Below are 21,820 nucleotides of genomic sequence, written 5' to 3'. Positions count from 1 at the left end.
CTATAAATGGAAGACTACCTCATACTCTTGCAACATTTTCCAAAATGGCACACATTTAGAACACTCTTAGGCTTGTATTTTCCTCGATAAGGTAAGTCCTATTTTCCATGTTTTACGATCTAATTTTCATGGGTACATATCTATTTTTGTTTTTACAGGTTTTAATGTTTGACAATTTTCACTGATGAAGGACTGGTTTTGAACTCAAATGCACAGGGGTGTTTTGGTGTTCTAAATAAAGAAACTCTGGTCACTTATTCTAATTGAACAACATTTGATGCACAAAAATATGGAGTTATTATGACTGCACAATCAATAACTCTCAGTCAATGCAATATATATTCCAATTCAAAACTTCAATTTTTTAAACATGATTGAAAAACATATGAACAAATAAACTCATAATCAGTGCTTAAAAGATTGGTGACCTTCTCTAATTAGGTATGTGCTTTCAAGTACTTTCCTTCAGATTGAAGCCATCTTATTTATAAACATATGATATATGCACATCCCAGCTTCTTCTGTGTGCGAGTTAGGCATTGTTGTTTGCCTCAGTCTCAATTTTGACTTTCATATCTCTAAGCTGACTTGATCATGGTTTATTTCTATTTTTTAAATAATTTTTATAGCTATTTTTGTTCTAAGTACATAGCCAGTATAATGCAGACGATGCATCACAATACCGTTTGCATACATATCAGAAGAACAAAGGTAAGGATTAAGAATAGTACAACATTGTAAAATATTCCAGTTAATCAGGCAGTCCTGTCATGTGGGGACAACAAAGAAAACATTCTGTGATATGAACGGCAAGGGGGATGGCTATCATATTTACAAAATATCCCGGATGGTGGTACAATGTAGCAACAAGGATGGCAACAAATATAGAAAGTGAAAAACCACTTCTGAAGCAACATAACCAATATAAAAAGGGGGGGGCACAAAATCCGTGGGTGCAATCATTTATGATGAAGGCTAATGCAACACAAACATCATTACACCAGGAAGGGTTAGCAGGGGCTGCTGGAGCAAACGCCAAATTGGAAAAGGGGGAGGAAGAAGGAAAATGTTGTTCTCTGTGCATGTGGTCAAGTAGTGGGCTGAGTTTCCGAAATCACCTCACAAACCTTTCTAGAAGGGTGTCCCAGAGCTCCTTTACCTCTGCCCTGTGCAGCAATGCACTCTTGACCTGGACCCATGCCAGCATGGAGAGTACCCATGCAGAGGCCACTGGAAGGTTTGCCGCTGTCCATTTTCAGGTGACGAGATACTTCACCAATAGAAGGGCCAGGTCTGTGAATCTCATCACAGCTCTGTACTTTCTGGCACACCGGTAGATACCCAGAAAGCATACTTCCCAAGTATATTAGAAGATTGTACCCATGCAGTGTAGTAGGTGTGTTGTAATATCCCTCCAATAGATGGCCAATGTAAGGAGGGCCAAAGCGTGTGCACTATTCCTATATCTGGATTTAGGCAACGGGGACAGGCATCATCACTGCGGTGATCGTAGTAGAACTGAAGCAGCTTAAAGCAGGCATTACGAGACACTATGGAAGGATACTTTAAGACAGTCTACCAATCATTGTCTGTACAGGCACAGCCAAGGTCCGTATCCTAATTCCCTCACAGTGTTGCAAGGGAAGGTGATGTGTGCATGCACAAAGCACCAGTTATCCATCGGGTCTGATGCCCTCCCATACGCAGTATGTGCAAATACTGTATGACCAAATGTTGTGTAGGGTCCTGCTGTATCTCACCCAAGGACTGAGTAAGTACAATAATAAAGGAGGCATATGGTAACAATTCACCTGGTGGGAGCTCAGAAGTAGCTAGTGGAAGGAGGGATCCATCACTGTAGTCTGCCTATGGCACATAAGCCTGCCTCATGCCATTGTTTCAGTTCTTGGAGAGTTGTAAACACACACCATCACGGCATGCCAAGTAGTGGCAGCACCAGGGTATATTGTAATCCACTGGGTGATGGATAATGTTCTGCAGAAACACCAATAAGTGACTTGCGAGGAGGGGAGTGTTCGGTGGCAGAGTCCTAGCAAGTAGGTGAAATGAAGTCAAGAAGCGTTCCGAGTCCCAGGGGGTATATGTGATGCAGTGTCGGTGAGGTCCTGGCTAGCGAACCAATGCATCACCCATTGATGCTGTGATGTCAAATAGTAGTGTTCGAAATTGGCGATGTTGAGTCCGCCATTTTCTGTGAAGAGGCAGAGCTTAAGAAAGGCTACTCTGCAACGCTTCTTCTACCACATGAGGTTGCCCATCATGCATTCTAGGGAGCGGAAAAAATGGCAGTGAATAAAGAGTGGGAGGTTGGTGAAATAGTATAGCAGACAGGGCCCCCATTTTCGTCAGGGCCACATGGCCCCCCACTGACAACAGTAGTGTCTACCAAAAGAACATCTGTGGACGAATCACCGAAACTACACCGGTCAGGTTACCCTCTAGGAGGTCATTCCGATCTGTGATCTATGCGGATTCCCAACTGTAAAGGTTTTCCATTGGAGCATGATGCCATTCACTGCATTCGCGGGATGCGGAGTATATTCGGAGTATTGAAGGGAAATAAGCATGACCAATTAATCCCAAATCAAGAAATAGTGGCAAAATCAGTGAATAGGTTTGCTATAGAGGGGGTATTGACCTAACATTTTTGAGGTAGAGGAGCATAATGTCTGCATAAAGCGAGACCTAATGACACTTGGCCCTGGGTGCGTAGGTGGTGTGCTAGGGGTTCAAGTGCAAAAGAGAATAGAAGAAGGGACAGTGAACATCCCTGGCCAGCCCCTTGTTCTATTCTGATAGGGTCTGAAATGTGAAAGCCAATTTTCTCCCTGGCCTTGGGGTTGGTATATAAGAGTGTAACCAGATGGAGAAAGTGGGTCCCAAGCCCATAGCGTTGTAACACTTCAAATAAGAAGGGCCATTCCAGGTTGTAAACCCCTTTATGGAGGTCTGAAACCAGGCACCCCGAATGGCGATGTCATAGTGGTGTGTATGTAAACCCTCGGAAGAAGTGGCAGATATTTAATTAGGTATTTTTTAGCAGGCACAAAGTCATTTCTATACAAATGAACCAAAGGAGCCTGGTGATTCACCAGTATCTTCAAAAGTATTTTATAATCTGTATTCAACAATGCCAACAGACAGTACTTATCAAGGGCATCCCGGTCCAGTGTGGGTAGTGATATAAGTAGAGCATCGCTCAGTGTGGGTGGCAGAGATGCTGCAGTGAGAGCAACATCATACAGGGCTTTCAGGTGGGCCACCAATTGTGGGGCGAAAACTCAAATTCGGCCGGCAGGCCATCTGGTCCCAGGGACCTACTGGTGGTCAGTGCATGGATCTCTTCCTGCACTTCAAAAATGTAATCTCTTCATTGAGCTCCTCTCTGGAGTCTGGCAAGATCTGTCGGAGCGTGATGTCAGACATGAAGTGGCTGATGGTGCCCAGGGGCACTGGGGTTGCGGTTGCAGTCATGTGGGTGGCGAGTAAAGGCCAAATGCATGTCTCTTTGCAAATTAAGCAAATGGCCTGTGTGTGAGAGGACAGTCATGATAGGGTGTCTGTCCATTTCCTGTCGTATCAGCCAAGCTAATAGGGTACATGGACGGTCAATGTCTGAGTATGTGCTTTTAGTATTTTCCGCATAGTTCAACCAGCGGAGTGGCTCCAACAGTGCAAGATGGTCACGTTGAGATTGGAGCAATTGTTCCCGATCAGCGGCAGAAGGGCAGACTAGTTTTTCAAGGCTCAACAATTTACTCTCGTGGTGGGTGATCTTAGTGGCGAGGTGACACATATTGAGTGTATTACCCCTCACTTGACCGTTTCTACCTGCACACTTTTGTAAGAACATCATCAGACCCTTATTAAGGCCAGACTTGATTAATGCAGTTCTCCTTTCTGTGCTCTCACTCAAATCTCTCTGTCCCACCTGAAAGCTTTCAGAACTCAGCTGCATGTATTTTTCATAGTATTAAAAACATCTGAAAATGTCCTGTCACCATAAGGACTCATATTGCCAAACAACCTCTGCTATAAACCTATTGATGATAATGGCAGTGTAATCTTCACTAGAACATTCTGTTCTGCTTTGTCTAACTGTGTTTCCCCAAACTCAACCGGGTACTGATGGATGGTTGTATTTTCTTTTCTTCTATACAACTGCTAAAGATTGGAATTCCTGGCCACTTTATTTTCATACTAGGTCCATCTGAGTATTTCACCATAATATTTTTTCCAAATATCATCCTACCATTATGTTGTTAGCAAATTTCTGAGGACCAACATATTGTCGTTACGTCTATGTAGTTAAGTATAAATGTAACTCATTTAACTCCACCTATTTGAACCTTGATGATATACATATCTTCAAGTTAAATATATGTTGATTTAAGAATAGTAAATCTAGGCTTACCTATAGGCATTTACCTAGATAATATTTTGATCTTCGATATTTTGCCCACAATAGTATGGTATGATATTATTTTAGAGACAGGATTCTGACCTACAACCCCTATCTCTGTTGTTTTATTTTATCTTTTGAAATATCTAATATTTCAGTGGTTTCTGCAGTTTTAGCACCAGGACAACAGGATGCGATTTATAAATTCTACAATCAAATAATCCATAACTAATTCCTCAGTCACTGAAAAGAAACAAAGGGAACTAGGAAAATGAGAAAGGACATTGATGCATAAAATACATTAAGGTGTGGGGCTATCACTAGCTAGCTAGCAAACAAGTTCCCCAGTCAATCCATTATACAAAGGCAAGGGTACCTGCCTTTTTTTTTAACCGAGATACAGAAAAAAGGGGCCTTTACCAAAATGAAATATTGTTGCGTTGTGTATATCAATCTTGATTTTAGTCAAGGATTAACTGACTCGTGCTGGGGACACTGAGAAGGATCTGTTTCTAAGACTTCCAAATATGATGTGTGAGCTGGTGCTGCTAGTCTTGGTGCCAGAACTGATGGGGCTGCTGCTTGTCTAGGTTCTGGTGATGTCAAAAGTACTACCATGTCTGTCCTTGCTCCAGTGCAGGCAGTGCTGGTACCAGTCCCCACTCTTCATCCTGCTTTCAAGCTAGAAAGTATGCTGGGGTTGAATGTTCCTCTATGAGGTAACTCCTATCGTTTAGTTTCATAATCTAATAATGGCTACATATATATTTTTATTGTCAGAGGTTTTGATGCTTGAGTCTGACACCTGATAAAGACCGAGTTTGGTCCGAAATACATTGGGGGTTTGATGCATGGTAAACATGTGGGTCTTATGGGTCCCTATTTACTAGTATTTTATGTAAAGCAGCACAGCAGTAAAAGTCGCTGTGCTGCCTTGCACCAAAGGGAACACACAAGGGTGAGTGCGTTCTCAAAAGCATAGGTTTTGTACTGGAAGAGGACACTTGCAGCACAGAAACTATGCTTTAGGACGTTGCCACATTGTATGTGTGTTGTATAAAACAGCAAACATGCAAAAAAGGAAAATAGAGAGAAAATAGAAAAAGTTTCATCGTTATACCTGCCTCGATGAGGCGTAAGGTTTTGGCTCAAAACCCTGTCAATGCATATTAGTGAATAAGGATTTGCATCAAAAGTATCAGTGGTTGCATTGGAACACCTATGTACCACTAATGGACTGACCCTTTGATGCAAAGTAGCACATAGCACAACTTTACATTGCTTTGATAGTGAATTCCACCCCAACATTTTGCACCAAGTTTTCGTCACGTTGTGACGCAAACCTGGCTCAAAATGTTGGCAAATATGGGCCATCGTTCTAAATAATGGAACAGTGCAGGCATTTCTGATGCCATTCCCAATGGTCTCAAACTGCTTTTTAACAAAATGCTCATTTGTTTTTTAATTGATGCATGGGCACTCTTGTGAAACCTTTCTACTGTGATTTGTTGTTCCACAGGCTCCTGCTGTAGTCAGCTCGTAACTCATGTTCTCAAAATAGCCTTCAGACTCACAAACCTTATTCTTCTCCATGATGTCCCAACTTTTCTATATCTAGTGACCCTTTACAGCCTTCTGATGCACTCTTCACAATGCAGCCCAGAAGATATAAGATGTAAATTTGGCATCAAAGGTGTGCTTTTTTAAACCAGTAACAAAGAGCCAATGAAGGGTCTTGGCTCCAATCAGTGAGGCTGAGCCTCAAATATAACACAACAACAATAAATTGCCAATACTGATATTACATCAAATATTCTTTCCTTAGTGCATAGAAATAAAATCTGTGACACCCTAAGCCATATTTTGCTTATTTTAAATTTATTTTAGAATCCTTTTGTTTTATGAATTCAAAGTAATTACATTTTGAAAATACAACAAAACTTTATCAAAAAGAGACAATAACAGACATTTTTATATACAACCAATCAATCCGTTATTCCATACAAAATAACCAAACTCTCTTCAGCATCCCTTCATTCTACTCACATACCCCATTCATCAAGCATTTATAACCCACACTAACCACCAGACATAAACCACAACTTGAACCTGGCCACATCCACCTCTTAAATCAATTTGAAATGCCAGGGGTAACAGCCAAACATCACCAAAACACCTTAACGCAATAATCTTTAATGCACTACAAAAATCAGAACATCTCTTTTTATACTTTACATCCAATTTATTTTGCACAAATGACAACCGAAAAATGAAACCAAAGATTGTTTGGCAAGAAAGACGAAAGGTCTACGGGTTTCGAGCCCTCTTCTTGAGGGGCTCTCTTCAGGACCACAATAACTGAAACAACAAGGAAAAATACTTATTACCTCAATGCCAAAGTACTTATTTAACTGCAAACAGCACAGCACGACAACCAGTGTATGCCTGCTTACCTCAGATATAATGAAGATCAGTCCACTGTTCAATACAGAAGTCTATAAAGGAGGTTTCTGAAGAAAGAATAGAGGGAAATTAATCTTATCCCAAAAACAAAGTAAAAAAATAGTCCCTATCTGCGGTTTGAATGAAATGGCCACTTACGAGAAAACGGGGATTGTCAGTGTCCCGATTACCTGCAGCACTTTTAGGAGACAATTTTAACCGAAAAAAGGCTGAAGGAATAATAAAAACAAGAGCGTATAAATCGCCTATTGTAATCATTATACAGTCAGTTAGTTAAACAAGTTGGATCGATGTTTAACTTAAGTCCTATTGGTGTTCCATAGCGTTATTTTAGTTTACGTCCGTCAACAAAGAAAGGCGATACCGGAGTTGATTATCCGTCGCCAACTGCCTCTGTGAAAAGGAGGACGGCAGGAAGCATTACTATGTGATTTCACGCTATCTGTAACAATAAAGCGGTCAAAATATGCCGCGTTTGAAGAAAAAGCCCTTCTTTCATAAATCTACAATAAATTCATACCTTAGATCTGGCAGCCTTCTTTTGCCAGTGCAGCTTATCCGTTGCGCTCATTTTGGCCGTTTGAAACGCTACTGAAAAGTCATATGCGGAAGCACGATCATGTGATGTTAAAGCCACCTGCATTATGGGAACTCCTAAAGAGCACATGGGAATTGTAGTTTAACAGACCTAATCAGACCGATATCAATCCTTATTTCGTACAGCGACTCCATTTAGTTTTCTAATGAGTCAAACTCCAATTAGATGAGGATTCTTCTTTCTCACTAATACCATATGATGATTAACCAGGTCACGAATACATATCTGTGTATTAGAACTTAGACCACACCTGACAGTGGACGTGAAGCATCCCTAATGTACACTCATAATTTATATAATTCTGAGAGTTCATTTAAGCCATTAATCATGGTGTTAAATTTCAAAATGAGCATTGCCTCACGTTGAGTTAGTTTCTGATCCAAATTGCCACCTCTAGAATCTGATTCCACTTTGGCATTGACCGTCCATTTCAGGTCTCTCTCAGTATGTTCTTTTTATTTCCAGTGATTAACCAGAGGTGCTGTTTCCACATTTTGTCTGATTCTGGATTTATGCTGTGTAATTCTCTGGCGAATTTCTTGATTCATCTTGCCCACATATAATTTGGGACATGGACACAGTATACCATATACGACAATCTTCAATTTACAATTAGTAAAGGTGTCGTGTTTCCAATGAATCCCATTATGAGAAAACAGCGAACCCTCAATCGTCTGCTCACAACATGAGCATGAGCCACATTTATGATGTCCAGTAACTGGTGCTAGGCCCACATAGTTCCTGAGTGTTGGTGTCCACCAGGCCCTCCTCATGGCATTCTTCAATAATTTCTTGGGGTACCCTCGATCGACCAATCTGCTGATTAAGTTGCTGGCATGCAGGAAATAATCATGCTTAAAGTAACAATTCCGACGAATTCTTAAAAATTGTCCAAAGGGTAAGTTTTGCTTTTAGCTTCTAGGATGCTTACTTGTAAAATGGAGGGCCTTGTTCCTATCTGTTGGCTTTTTGAATAAGATGGTAACAAGGCCCCCGTCAGAGGGGTAGACTTCTACATCCAAAAAGGTCATTCTTTGTTTGGAATGATTGAGGCTGAACTTAAAATCCTCTGTCCTTGCATTAAGCCAATTGAAGAATTCGATTAGTTGTTCTTGTGTTTCTGACCATACCAAAAAGATATCATCGATATAATGCATCCAGTTCGAAATGAACTGCTGGAACGGATTATTGTTATAGATTAATCTTTCCTCATACATTGCCATAAATAGTATGGCTAACTCCGAGGCAAATGGACAACCCATTGCGACTCCTTTGATTACCGAACATGAAAAAATTATTATTAAGTGCAAAGCTGGCCAGCTTCACAATGCAGTCTGTGGGCACCCTAACTGGTTTAGTTTGTGTTTCTAAGTAAGGGTTAAAACTGCTATACCATCATCTTGAGGGATTTGTGTATAGAAGGATACAACATCAAAGGTCACCATAATGTCTTTATTTACTTCAAAATTAATAGAAGTGAGTCTATTAATTAAGGCTGTTGTATCCAGAAAGGGGAGATGGAACATCATCTAGGAAAGGTTTTGAAAAATGGTCCACATATTTTGAGATAGGTTCAATCAGAGAGTCACAGCCTGAGACTATAGGCCTTCCAGGTGGACTAGTCTCATTTTTATGGACCTTAGGAAGGACGTAGAATACAGGAACTCGTGGATGTTTGTTTTGCAGGAATTGATATTCTTTGGGGCCTAAGAATCCTAGGTCACTACCAATCTTCAAGATTTCAAATAATTGACCCTGGAGCTCAGATGTTAGGTTTGGACTCGGAGCAATCTTTTTGTAGCATTCACCGTCTCCCAGTTGTCTCATAACTTCCTGGGTGTAACTGGCAGTATCCCAAACCACCAATGAGCCACCCTTATCCGCTTGTTTAATGACTATTGAAGTGTCATTTTTTAAAGAGATGATGGCTTCATTTTGGTCATTTGATGTATTGAACTTGACAAACTTTTTCTTTTTCTCCATATTAGAAATTGCTGATAGAACGACTTTTTCAAAAGTCAAAACTTCCTTTGGTATCTTATTTGAAGGAGGTCAAAAAGAAGATTTTTTGCAAAGTCAAGTTATCTCTAAGTTGTTTATAGTCATATTTTCTGTGAAGAAAGTCTTTAAAAACATTTTTCGACCAAATTCAATAACCTCTGTTTTAAGTTTAATGAAATCTGTAGGTCTTTGAAGGAACAAAAGTCAACCCCTTTTTTTGTAAGAATACTCTTTTCTGCTTGAGTAAGAGAACGGACAAACAAATTGTAGATGGGAGACGGAGTTAATTTTTGTAATACTGTCTCCGTGTTGTCATTTCCCATGGCTGGTTGTTGAATCAACTTCGTCCTCTTTGCCTCTGTTGTCCTCTTCCTAAAAAAGGAATGGATTGTTGTTGTCTCTGTTGACCTCTTCCTAAAAAAGGAGTGGGCTGTTGCTGATAATTATTACCTCTTCGATTGATGTTAGAAGCGCCCTCGTTGCTCTCGGTTTCACCTCCTGAGGATGATGATGTATCCGAAAATGTAATACATTTCTTCCCGGATCTTCCTTGAAATTCAGGGAGAAATCTAGAGGATTCTGCTCATGTGTAGAAGTCAAGTTGTAAAAAGGGATAAACGTTTTCCAGAGAAAAGTTATTTTTGTCTTTTTCAAACTTGTTCCCTTTTTGATTTACAGTAAAATCCTTGAATTCCAGTATTTATTTTTCAACTTTCTCCAGAGGAGCTTTTGAGTCAGTTATTAATTGATTGTTTTTTATCTCTGTTTCTAATGCGACTATTTCTTCCAATTGCTGTTGTGATATTCTGTGAGCGGTTTCTATAGTAAGGACCATCAAGTCCCTACTGCATTTTGTCTCAATACAACTATAGCCTTTCTTATATATAGGGTCGTCAATAAAGATAACAGGAATGTTACGTATTTGAAGGCCTCCAGGGTTTGTCCCCGCCTTGAGGTGTTCTAGAAGGAAGTGGCCGTGAAGATCAGTTCAGATTTGTTTTTTCTTTAAACTAATGAGTTTATCAGATTCATTCTGAGTTTTTGCGGATGCACTTAAAGAGGCAGAAGCAAACACTGGAGGTGTATTTATTAACCTTTGTAGGTGTTCTTCGCTATAGGCGAAAGTATCTCTTTCAGTCATTGTCCAAAAACAAAAAAACTAATTCGTCAACGTCAAAACAACATGAAAAGAAGAAGACAAACAACACCCAGAAAATGTGAAAAGAATTTCTGACCAAAGCGACAGTTCTCAAAGAGATCCCATCTTCAAACCTTTTAACCAGACTTACTGTCACCTTTCTATTGACAACTGCAAGACCTCGCAGGCATGCGCCTGCAAATGTAAGAAAGAGCAAATGAAGGGTCTTGGCTCCAATCAGTAAGGCTGAGCCTCAAATATAACACAACAACAATAAATTGCCAATACTGATATTAAATCAAATGTTCTTTCCTTAGTGCATAGAAATAAAATCTGTGACACCCTAGGCCATATTTTTCTTATTTTAAATTTATTTTAGCATCCTTTTGTTTTATGAATTCTGTCGAAAAATTTGTTTAAAGACTTTCTTCACAGAAAATATGACTATAAACAACTTAGAGGTAACTGGACTTCGCAAAAAATCTTCTTTTTGTCCTCCTTCAAATAAGGTACCAAAGGAAGATTTGACTTTCGAAAAAGTCGTTCTATCAGCAATTTCTAATATGGAGAAAAAGAAAAAGTTTGTCAAGTTCAATACATCAAAAGAGCAAAATGAAGCCATCGTCTCCTTAAAAAATGACACTTCAATAGTCATTAAACAAGCGGATAAGGGTGGCTCACTGGTAGTTTGGGATACTGCCAGTTACACGCAGGAAGTTTGGAGACAACTGGGAGACGGTGAATGCTACAAAAAGATTGCTCGAAACCCAACATCTGAGCTCCAGGGTCAATTATTTGAAATCTTGAAGATTGGTAGTGTCCTAGGATTCTTAGGCCCCAAAGAATATCAATTCCTGCAAAACAAACATCCACGAGTTCCTGTATTCTACGTCCTTCCTAAGGTCCATAAAAATGACACAAGTCCACCTGGAAGGCCTACAGTCTCAGGCTGTGACTCTCTGATTGAACCCATCTCAAAATATGTGGACCATTTTTTAAAACCTCTCCTTGATGATGTTCCATCTCACCTTCGGGATACAACAGCCTTCATTAATAGACTCACTTCTATTAATTTTGAAGTAAATAAAGACATTATGGTGACCTTTGATGTTGTATCCTTGTCTACACAAATCCCTCAAGATGATGGTATAGCAGTGTTAACCCTTACTTAGAAACAAGAACTAAACCAGTTAGGGTGCCCACAGACTTCATTGTGCAGCTGGCCAGCTTTGCACTTAAAAATAATTTTTTCATGTTCGGTAATGACTTCTTTTATCAAATCAAAGGAGTTGCAATAGGTTGTCCATTTGCCCCAGAGTTAGCCATACTATTTATGGCAATGTATGAGGAAAGATTCATCTATAACAATAATCCGTTCTAGCAGTTCATTTCGAACTGGATGCGTTATATCGATGACATGTTTTTGGTATGGTCAGGAACACCAGAACAACTAATCGAATTCTTCAATTGGCTTAATGCAAGGACAGAGGATATTAAGTTCAGCCTCAATCATTCCAAACAGCGAATGACCTTTTTGGATGTAGAAGTCTACCCCTCTGACTGGGGCCTTGTTACCACCTTATTCAAAAAGCCAACTGATAGCAACAAGGCCCCTCATTTTACAAGTAACCCTCCTTGAAGTCTAAAGCAAAACTTACCCTTTGGACAATTTTGTAATAATTCATCGGAATTGTTACTTTAAGGATGAGTATTTTCCGCATGCCAGCAACTTAATCAGCAGATTGGTCGATCGAGGGTACCCCAAGAAATTATTGAAGAATGTCATGAGGAGGGCCTGGTGGACACCACGGGAGTCACTCTTACAAAAGAAACCACAATCATCTACTGACAAAATGATATGTGTCTCCACATTTTGCCCTAATTTGAATCTTTATAAAAAAATCATCCATCAAAACTGGCATCTGATTAAAATTTTGGATCAATCCTTCATAAATGGACCTCTTTTTGTCAAAAAAGAAAAAAGTATCGCTAATCACGTGGTTTGTGCCATGTTACCGAAAACGATTACACCAACACTCAGGAACTAGGTGGGCCTAGCACCAGTTACTGGACATCATAAATGTGGCTTATGCTCATGTTGTGAGCAGACAATTGAGGGTTCGCTGTTTTCTCATAATGGGATTCATTGGCAACACGCCACCTTTACTAATTGTAAATCGAAGCTTGTCGTATATGGTATACTGTGTCCAAGTCCCAAATTATATGTGGGCAAGACGAATCAAGAAACTCGCCAGAGAATTACACAGCATAAATGGAGAATCAGAAAAAATGTGGAAACAGCACCTCTGGTTAACCACTGGAAATTAAAAGAACATACTGAGAGAGACCTGAAATGGATGGTCATTGCCAAAGTGGAATCAGATTCTAGAGGTGGCAATTTGGATCAGAAACTAACTCAACGTGAGGCAATGCTCATTTTGAAATTTAACACCACGATTAATGGCTTAAATGAACTCTCAGAATTATATAAATTATGAGTGTACATTAGGGATGCTTCACGTCCACTGTCAGGTGTGGTCTAAGTTCTAATACACAGATATGTATTCGTGACCTGGTTAATCATCATAGGGTATTAGTGAAAAAGAAGAATCCTCATCTAATTGGAGTATGACTCATTAAAAAACTAAATGGGGTCGCCGTATGAAATAAGGATTGATATCGGTCTGATTAGGTCTGCTAAACTACAATTCCCATGTGCTCTTTAGGAGTTTCCATAATGCAGGTGGCTTTAACATCACATGATTGTGCTTCCGCATATGACTTTTCAGCAGCGTTACGAACTGCCAAAACGAGCGCAATGGATAAGCTGCACTGGCAAAAGAAGGCTGCCAGATCTAAGGTATGAATTTATTGTAGATTTATGAAAGAAGGGCTTTTTCGTCAAACGCTGCATATTTTGACCGCTTTATTGTTACAGAGAGCGTGAAATCACATAGTAATGCTTCCCGCCATCCTCCTTTTCACAGATGCAGTTGGCAACGGATAATCAACTCCGGTTTCGCCTTTCTTTGTTGATGGACGTCAACTAAAATAACGCTATGGAACACCAATAGGATGTAAGCTAACATCAATCCAACTTGTTTAACTAACTGACTGTATAAAGATTACAATAGGCGATTTATACGCTCTTGTTTTTATTATTCCTTCAGCCTTTTTTTAGTGAATATTGTCTCCTAAAAGTGCTGCAGATAATCAGGACACTGACAATCCCCGTTTTCTGGCAAGTGGCGATTTCATTCAAACCGTAGATAGGGACTATTTGTTTACTTTGTTTTTGGGATAAGATTCATTTCCCTCTATTCTTTCTTCAGATACCTCCTTTTTAGACTTCTATATTGAACAGTGGACTGATTTTCATTATATTAGAGGTAAGCAGGCATACACTGGTTGTCGTTCTGTGCTGTTTGCAGTTAAATAAGTACTTTGGCATTGAGGTAATAAGTATTTTTCCTTGTTGTTTCAGTTATTGTGGTCCAGAAGAGAGCCCCTCAAGAAGAGGGCTCGAAACGCGTCGACCTTTTGTGTTTCTTGCCAAACAATCTTTGGTTTTATTTTTTGGTTGTCATTTGTGCAATATAAATTGGATGTAAAGTATAAAAAGAGATGTTCTCATTTTTGTAGTGCACATTAAGGATTATTACGTTAAGGTGTTTTGGTGATGTTTGGCTGTTACCCCTGGTGTTTCAAATTGATTTAAGAGGTGGATGTGGCCAGGTTCAAGTTGTGGTTTATGTCTGGTGGTTAGTGTGGGTTATAAATGCTTGATGAATGTGAGTAGAATGAAGGAATGCTGAAGAGAGTTTGGTTATTTTGTATGGAATAACGGATTGATTGGTTGTATATAAAAATGTCTGTTATTGTCTCTTTTTGATAAAGTTTTGTTGTATTTTCAAAATGTAATTACTTTGAATTCATAAAACAAAAGGATTCTAAAATAAATTTAAAATAAGCAAAATATGGCTTAGGGTGTCACCGATTTTATTTCTATGCACTAAGCAAAGAACATTTTAAAACCAGTAGTCATAAAAATAAAGTTAAATGCTGTCAACAGGCAGCAATGGCAAAACAAAGTGACCAAAGTGCAACAGAGAATCTAAAGGTATCCAGATCTTGTTAAAGACAAAATCACAAATGCGAACAACATAGACTCCTTTCCTAACTTTTACTCTCCAAATTCTGTACGCTGTATTGGCAAGGGTGGAGTACATACGAGGATGGCTTCTGAAATTTGAAAAATACCTTGCTTTTTCAGAAATGCATTAAGGCGAGGAGAGGAATGGGGTTCTAGCAGGTTGCATTTAAATTCAATAAGCACCATTCCTTGTTTTCTCAGAAGAAATAATTGTGTGGTTGTATGTCAGAATATCGACCACAAAAAATATTGCAGGTAGAATATTGACTACCAAAATACTGTGCCAATATGATTCCTAAGGGTACGCAATTGTATAGTTAATATTAGTGTATCTATACCCTTCATATAAGGCTTTTCCAATGAGCTTGTGAGCGTCTGGCAGTTCTCTAGCTATATACTAATTTAAAGGCTTTTGAATGGCTGAGTTAGTACATGTAATTAAGAGTGTGCATTTGAGAGGAAATTGGAGAATTTTCAGAACTCATAAGCTAATGTTTGGAGAAAAATGGGTGACTTTCCAAAATATATTTATAGCTGATATTTGAGTGAAATATCATTTGGTATTGGGAAGATTTATTATCAATATCACTTTCTCGGTGCCAGAGGCATTGTAGCTCTGGCGGTTATGTATTGCCCATGTAGAGGTTTCAAAGTGAATTGTGCCATTTTGACATTATGGCTGGCAATCGTGCCTGATACACTGGTGTGATCACTGCTAATAATCTTGCATATGATTACGTAGCTCTGGAGTATTTTCATTGATCATGAGTAGCTCCAATTACAGAAAAGGTGGGAGACCTCTGCTTTAATTACATACCTCCAGAACATTTTTGGAATCAATATTCTGGCTATGGTATTTTTGAAGCACAACATTCAAAACACAATATTGCCATAGTTCCCAAAATTTTGGGATTGGGTTTTGTGGGACAAGGACTTTGAATATAATCATAGCATCAGTCCGTTTTTATTATCATCTTGCATTTATGGGTACTTGTAAACCCACCTTTGTGGTCCTGAGGAGTCCATAAAAGAACGGGATCTGGACAAAGAAACCTGAAGGGAAAAAAATACACACACTGTTATTTTCAAAGAACGTATGTTTACAAACAAGAAGTAGCATAAATAAATACAATCTTTATTTCACCAGTTGATATGGCTCAGTGCTCAGCTATTTGCAAGAAATTCGAATAACACAGCAGTACTCAGTGTGATCCATCCCCCAATATGTGACTGCTAGCAGCCATTTTGTGATTACATAATAGGTGGGACATACCTAATTGCAAGTGTGTCTTCTTGGATTGGTTTCAACTGTTGTTTCCAGGGACAAACTTACCAAACCACTTTTCCGATGAATATTGTACAGCTCGTACTGCCCTGAGTGAGAGTATGGCAGCATAATGACTACCTCCCACCCCAAAGTGGCACTTCCTTCCCCACAGCCAGATGTCCTGCCCTATACCTTTCAGTGTCGAGGAAGAGGAAAACGCAAGTCTTCAAAACAGGGTAAACATGTGACTGCATTGCAACAGAAATGTTTCAGCTTCAGAGCAGGACCCTTTTTTGCAGTTTTTTTAAATTGAGAGCTTTGTGCTTTAACATGGTGACAAACATGAAAGACATGCAAAATTGTGAATAATAATCTTGAACTCTAATTTGGGAGTTTAGGCCATAACACTGTTAACCATTCTGAATGTTTTCCCAGGTGCTTCTGCTGGAGCAGGGTTTTCTATTGAAAATTTATTGAAATTTAAACTCCAGTTTATGTTTATATGTCATAATTAAAATTACTGATAATTAATCATTAAATATTAATTTTGTTGAAGTTTCTGATTAACCAACTTTACTAATGAAAGAATTACACGTGGGAATGCATTTATGTTGCTATATTAATACCTGAACAAAGTTGGTGAGCAAATTAATTAAAAATGTGTGGCTAAAGTGCTATTTGTTATGTGTTTGCGCTTTAAAATAACGTGCTTTAATGCTTCTTTGTGTTGCAGATGGCTAGATAATTACATACACATAAGGGTATTAGTGGGAATTAACACTGTATAATCATTATGATGTGGTAACGCTGTTTTGTGTTTCTTTTAATTAAGATGGTCCGTTTTGGCCTAATCCAAGATGGCCGATATTTACAGCCTGCATTTGAGTAGTTGAAATACGACGAGAGGCCTCGCTGAATATGGTTGGAAACCACCTGACCTCGGCCTCTGACTGTATTAAAAGTTTCCGTGAGGACAGCAGCTCTGGGCTTGCTGCCAGTTGCCCTTGGAGAAGAATAAAGCCACAATGAACTCTGATAAACTTGCGGTGGCTTCACTATGATTCCGAGGAAGAGCATTCATGGATGTAACATTTTTTAGTTTGAGCTTCCTTCTTCCGTGTTTTTATTTTTGAGATTTTCGAGAGCGGAGGTTTTCTAAATGTTGCAAGTCAACATCCTTTCCTGCTAGCTCTGCTCAATGGCTCTACGGACGTTTAGAGTTTATTTGTTACTTTCAATATGTTAGTTTTCCTATAAATATTGTTAGACTAGAGAGGGTCTAAGGCCACTTCTTCTTGAACCTATGCTCGAGAGGATCGATGCTGATTGAGATAACGGCGACTCGGGAGACTTTACTGAGAGACCTGTCCTGACCCATTTAGCTAGAATAGGTAACTATGAGAATAATGATTTTGCTATTGATTGACTTTCATTTGAACTAATTTAGATAAATAACCCTTTTGTTTGAATCACAGTGTCGGGTGGTTATTTCTTTGTCATTTATTGAGTTTCGAATGTATTTCCAATGTTTAAAATCATGACTCAAGACAGATCTTTTAGGTCGCATTGACCTCGCTTTAGACGTAGATTGTTTAGGTTTTCTCTCGTATATTCAGTGTGGATAGAGTAATAGAATAAATGTTAGTATGATGGGCCCTAGTGTATGATGAGTGTATGTGCGTATGACTGTGGAATTACTCTGTCCGTGGAAGTAGGGAGAATTTATATGTTCCGATCTGCAGCACTTCTACCCACCAAAGTAAGGATCCTATTTGGAGTTTGGCTGATTGGGAGGACTGCTGTAAATTGATGGTGCTCCTGCCCTGTCAAACTCACTATTGACAGTCGGGGGAAGCTCTATGTTTACACTCCTTGGTCCTACTTTGACTCTGCTAGTGTAAACCTTTGACCTGACTGCCTGTCTCCATGGAACCACCTAGTCACAGTGATGGTTAACCCACTCCCATCAGTGCGGGGTGACCGTCACTCATTTTGCCTGACATGTGCAGAGAAAATGTAGAATGCTCCAGTGCACAGATCCAGAACTCTCTATTTATTGGAGGCATTTATTTTTTGTTTCTAGTAAATAGACTACTGCTTTGAAAGTTGTTTCTTCTTCTTAACAAATACGTTTGCAGAGTGGACACTTTAAACATGGGGCCCATTTGGTAAAACTGCACTGCTATTAATGTAGTCATTGTTGTAGTGGATGCCTTCAAAGAACAAAGGGGCATATTCACAAGGAGTTATCGCCATGTTAGCGGCCCTTTTCTGCCGCTAATGTGGCGATACTTTTATCACCCTATTACCAATCTGTCGCTAACAGCCGTTAGCGACAATTTTTAGGCAAAAACTTCTGTTGTAAAGATCGCTACTTCTATTAGCGAGCATTATATGCAGGAGAGGCGTTACTGTGGAGAAACGGCCGCAAACCCCACTACTCCATATTCACAAGGAGATCCTTGAAGTTCTGAAGACCAATAAAACTGTCTCTAACGGCAGTTAGAGCCAGTTACTAAAGACCAGAAAATAGCTGGTCTTAAAAATGGGGATAACACTTGGGGCCTCATCTCAGCAGGTTTTGGTGCTGGACAGCGCTGCAAGCAATGTTGCAGCACAGAGCTGCAACAAAACTACAGTGAGTTTAGGTTTTGGGATGCTGGGGTAATTTTAGGTGTCAGGGTGGGTTAGGGTTTTGGGGTGCATGGGGTATAATGGGGTATTTTGAGGGTTGAGGGTTCAGGGTGCGCTTAAGGTTTTGGGGTGCTGGGGTATTTTTGTGGTTCAGGGTGCATTTAGGTTTTGGGGTGCGGGGTAATTTTAGGGGTCAGGGTTGGTTAGGGTTTTGGGGTGCATGGGGTATTTTGAGGTTTCAGGGTGTGTTTAATTTTTTTGGGGTGCTGGATTATTTTTGGGATTCAGAGTGCTTTTAGGTTTTAGAGTGCTGGGGTAATTTTAGGTGTCACGGTGGGTTAGGGTTTTGGAGTGTAGGGGGTAATTTTAGGGTTTAGGGTGCGTTTAGGTTTTTGGGTACTGTGATATTTTTAGGGATCAGTGTGAGATAGGGTTTTGGGGTGTAGGGGGTATTCTTAGGGTTCAGAGTGCGTGCCAGGGGATAGGTTACTATTACGATAATTTTTTTATTCCAAAGTACCAATAACGCGTTGTAACGTTATGCGTAATAATTAACTGCAAAGTAAAAGCATTTTTATATATTTGTGAAGTAAAAGCATGCGCACTAAAATCAAGACTTATACATCATTTCTTTACAAGTTCAAAACTGCACCAGTTTGCAAACATGAGACACCTTTTTAGCTATCCAATTTACTATTTGGGGCCACTTTTATTTTAGTACCTGGGCCTGTCTTAGTCCTACCCTGATAGCTCTAGGTCTAAAGCGGCTTTTATGACTTATAGGATATGCAATAACAATGGTACCTTATTTCTGAACCAAAACCTTTGTAAAGTATGTACCCAACATGGCCTTAAAAATCAAAAATAAAAAGTTTGGCGGAAGAATTTAAAAAAAAAAATAAACTTCATTCATCGTTTCCAGTTACAATACAGGTAGAAAAGACATAAAAGTGTTATTTTCTTCATAACTGACCCATACACATATGCAGTGTGGTAAGAGCACACAAGAAAGACATACCAGTGCGGATTCATATAATATAAACACGGTCCCACATACACGGACAGTCAGTGGAGAAGTCGTCATTATGATGGATTGTTTCTTCACGTCGTACAGTGTAGCAAGTAACTTAAGGCCAGTTGTAGCAAGCAAAAGTGCGATCGCAAATGCAGAAATTTGCAGAATTTCAGTGTTTGCGATCGCAAAATAGCACTGTGCAATGTAGAGAAGAAAAAACCCAATAGCAAAATAAGGATTCGCAAAAAACGAGACCAACCATTCTATGAATCCTTATTTAGTGAGTCCCAAATTGCGACTTGCTAATTGCGAAATCGCAAATAAGAATTCGCAAAGAAATAGCAATTTCATTGAAAATCGTTATTAGTGACTCGCAAATTATCAGCAACTCAAAGCAGGTGGTAACCAGGTGCACAGCATATAAACAGCCCTAGAATACATCTTTTTTTTCCACAATGGCAGCCCTGTATGTCATAGCAAGGAGGATGCGGATACAAGCAGCAGCACAGAGGATGAGGAGGCGACAGGAACGCATATGCAGAGTGTGCATTACCCTGTTCCAACTGACAGAAGAAGAAATACATGATAGGTACGGTCTTGACTCCACTACCATCCTATTCCTGATACATGACCTGCATCCAATCCTGGAGCATCAGACACGCAGGACCCACACAATTCCAACACATGTGCAGGTCTTGTGTTAACTGCACCTACTTGCATTAGGTAGTTACGAGGGGGTGATAGTTGTAGCCGGAAGGGTCTCAAAACGTTTCCTGTCACGCTTCCTCAACACCTTCCTGGATGCCATTCTTCAAAGAATGCACCATTACGTCTGGTTTCCCACCACGCAACAGGAACTGCGTAAGACCAAAATGGATTTCTATCAGATGGCATTCCCACATGTCATTGGGTGCATTGATGGGACACATATTGCAATCTGTCTCCCCTCTGCCACTGAGTATGTATATCGAAACAGAAAATCCTATCATTCCATCAACGTCCAGGTAATTTTTAATGCATCACACATCATCACTGATATAGTAGCAAATTTCCAGGAAGTACGCATGACTCTCACATCTTCAGGCATAGTGGAATCTATACACGTCTGACTGAGGGAGAATTGGGAGAAGGATACCTGGTAGGCAAATGCATGTGACACACTCTGTTGTACACCTTTGATGCATCTGTAGTGGCCTGTGATTGATGTCTCATCCTTTCCCATTTAGGTGACAGTGCATATGCAGTGTGTTCATTCATACTCACCCCATTCCTCAACCCATCTTCCCCAAGTGAGAGGAGATACAATGCTGCCCATAAGTCTTTGTGGAATGTGGTGGAGCGGACATTTGGACTGCTGAAGAGCAGGTTCCGCTGCCTCCACAAAAGTGGAGGTGCACGGCAGTACCGCCCCGAGATATGCTGCAAAATCCTTGCAACCTGTGCCATGCTACACAACCTGGCCACAAAGAAGGGAAACCACACTGGAAATCACAATTTCAGCTGAGAGTATGAGGAATGCCCACGGTCACATCACGGAGCAGCAGGTGGTGTAGGTGCCACAGATGGGAGACACAGACGTGATGAGATCACATGCAACTATTTCTAAGTGAGTAATGACACAAAGCTGAAAATGAATTTTGAATAATGGTGTTTTATTGTCCTTACATCAGGCAATATGTGTGCACACAGCCTCACAATCCTGGCCTCTGTGTGCCTTGAGTTGCACATCATGGCATGTTAACACTGCATGCACATTGACAACCCTTTCACTGTCTCCCATGGGTTACCTCACCCATCAGCAAATGTCTGCCACAGCATGAACTTATTTCCTGCACCCATGCACAGCACCACTACGGTCAGTGTTCTCACTGTCCTCCCTTGATGAGTGTTCTGCTGCTGTCCCTTGCCTTGCACTCCGCCATCTGGGCTCAGTGACAGGTGGAGTGATGCAGCTACAGCTGGTGACCTCCTCACTGTCCCCACCATTCCCAGTCCCTGTGGCAGCTATGTTGGCTGTCTGGAGCAGTTCAACATCACTGGTGACCTGCACCAACCCCCTCGCAGTGGGCCATTTCCATCTGCATGGCAACTGTGCGTCTGCTCAAAACAGCTGTAGCATTGCATAGGC

At 40.1% G+C, this 21,820-nt stretch overlaps 1 protein-coding gene across 1 annotated transcript in view; it reads right to left on the bottom strand.

The window, feature by feature from the left end:
• The window catches only part of CYTIP (cytohesin 1 interacting protein), a 143,303-nt gene that overhangs the window by 108,798 nt on the left and 12,685 nt on the right, over positions 1–21,820 (bottom strand). The window contains exon 2 of the mRNA XM_085645515.1: positions 15,780–15,829. Coding sequence (XP_085501641.1) covers positions 15,780–15,829 — 50 coding nt within the window. The remainder of the gene's footprint in view (positions 1–15,779; positions 15,830–21,820) is intronic.

The sequence above is a fragment of the Triturus cristatus genome, chromosome 3_1 (assembly GCF_964204655.1).
Source record: "Triturus cristatus chromosome 3_1, aTriCri1.1, whole genome shotgun sequence".
NCBI classification, from domain to species: Eukaryota; Metazoa; Chordata; class Amphibia; order Caudata; family Salamandridae; genus Triturus; species Triturus cristatus.
Note: the sequence above shows the minus strand (reverse complement) of the source record. Positions and strands in the feature narration are given on the sequence as shown.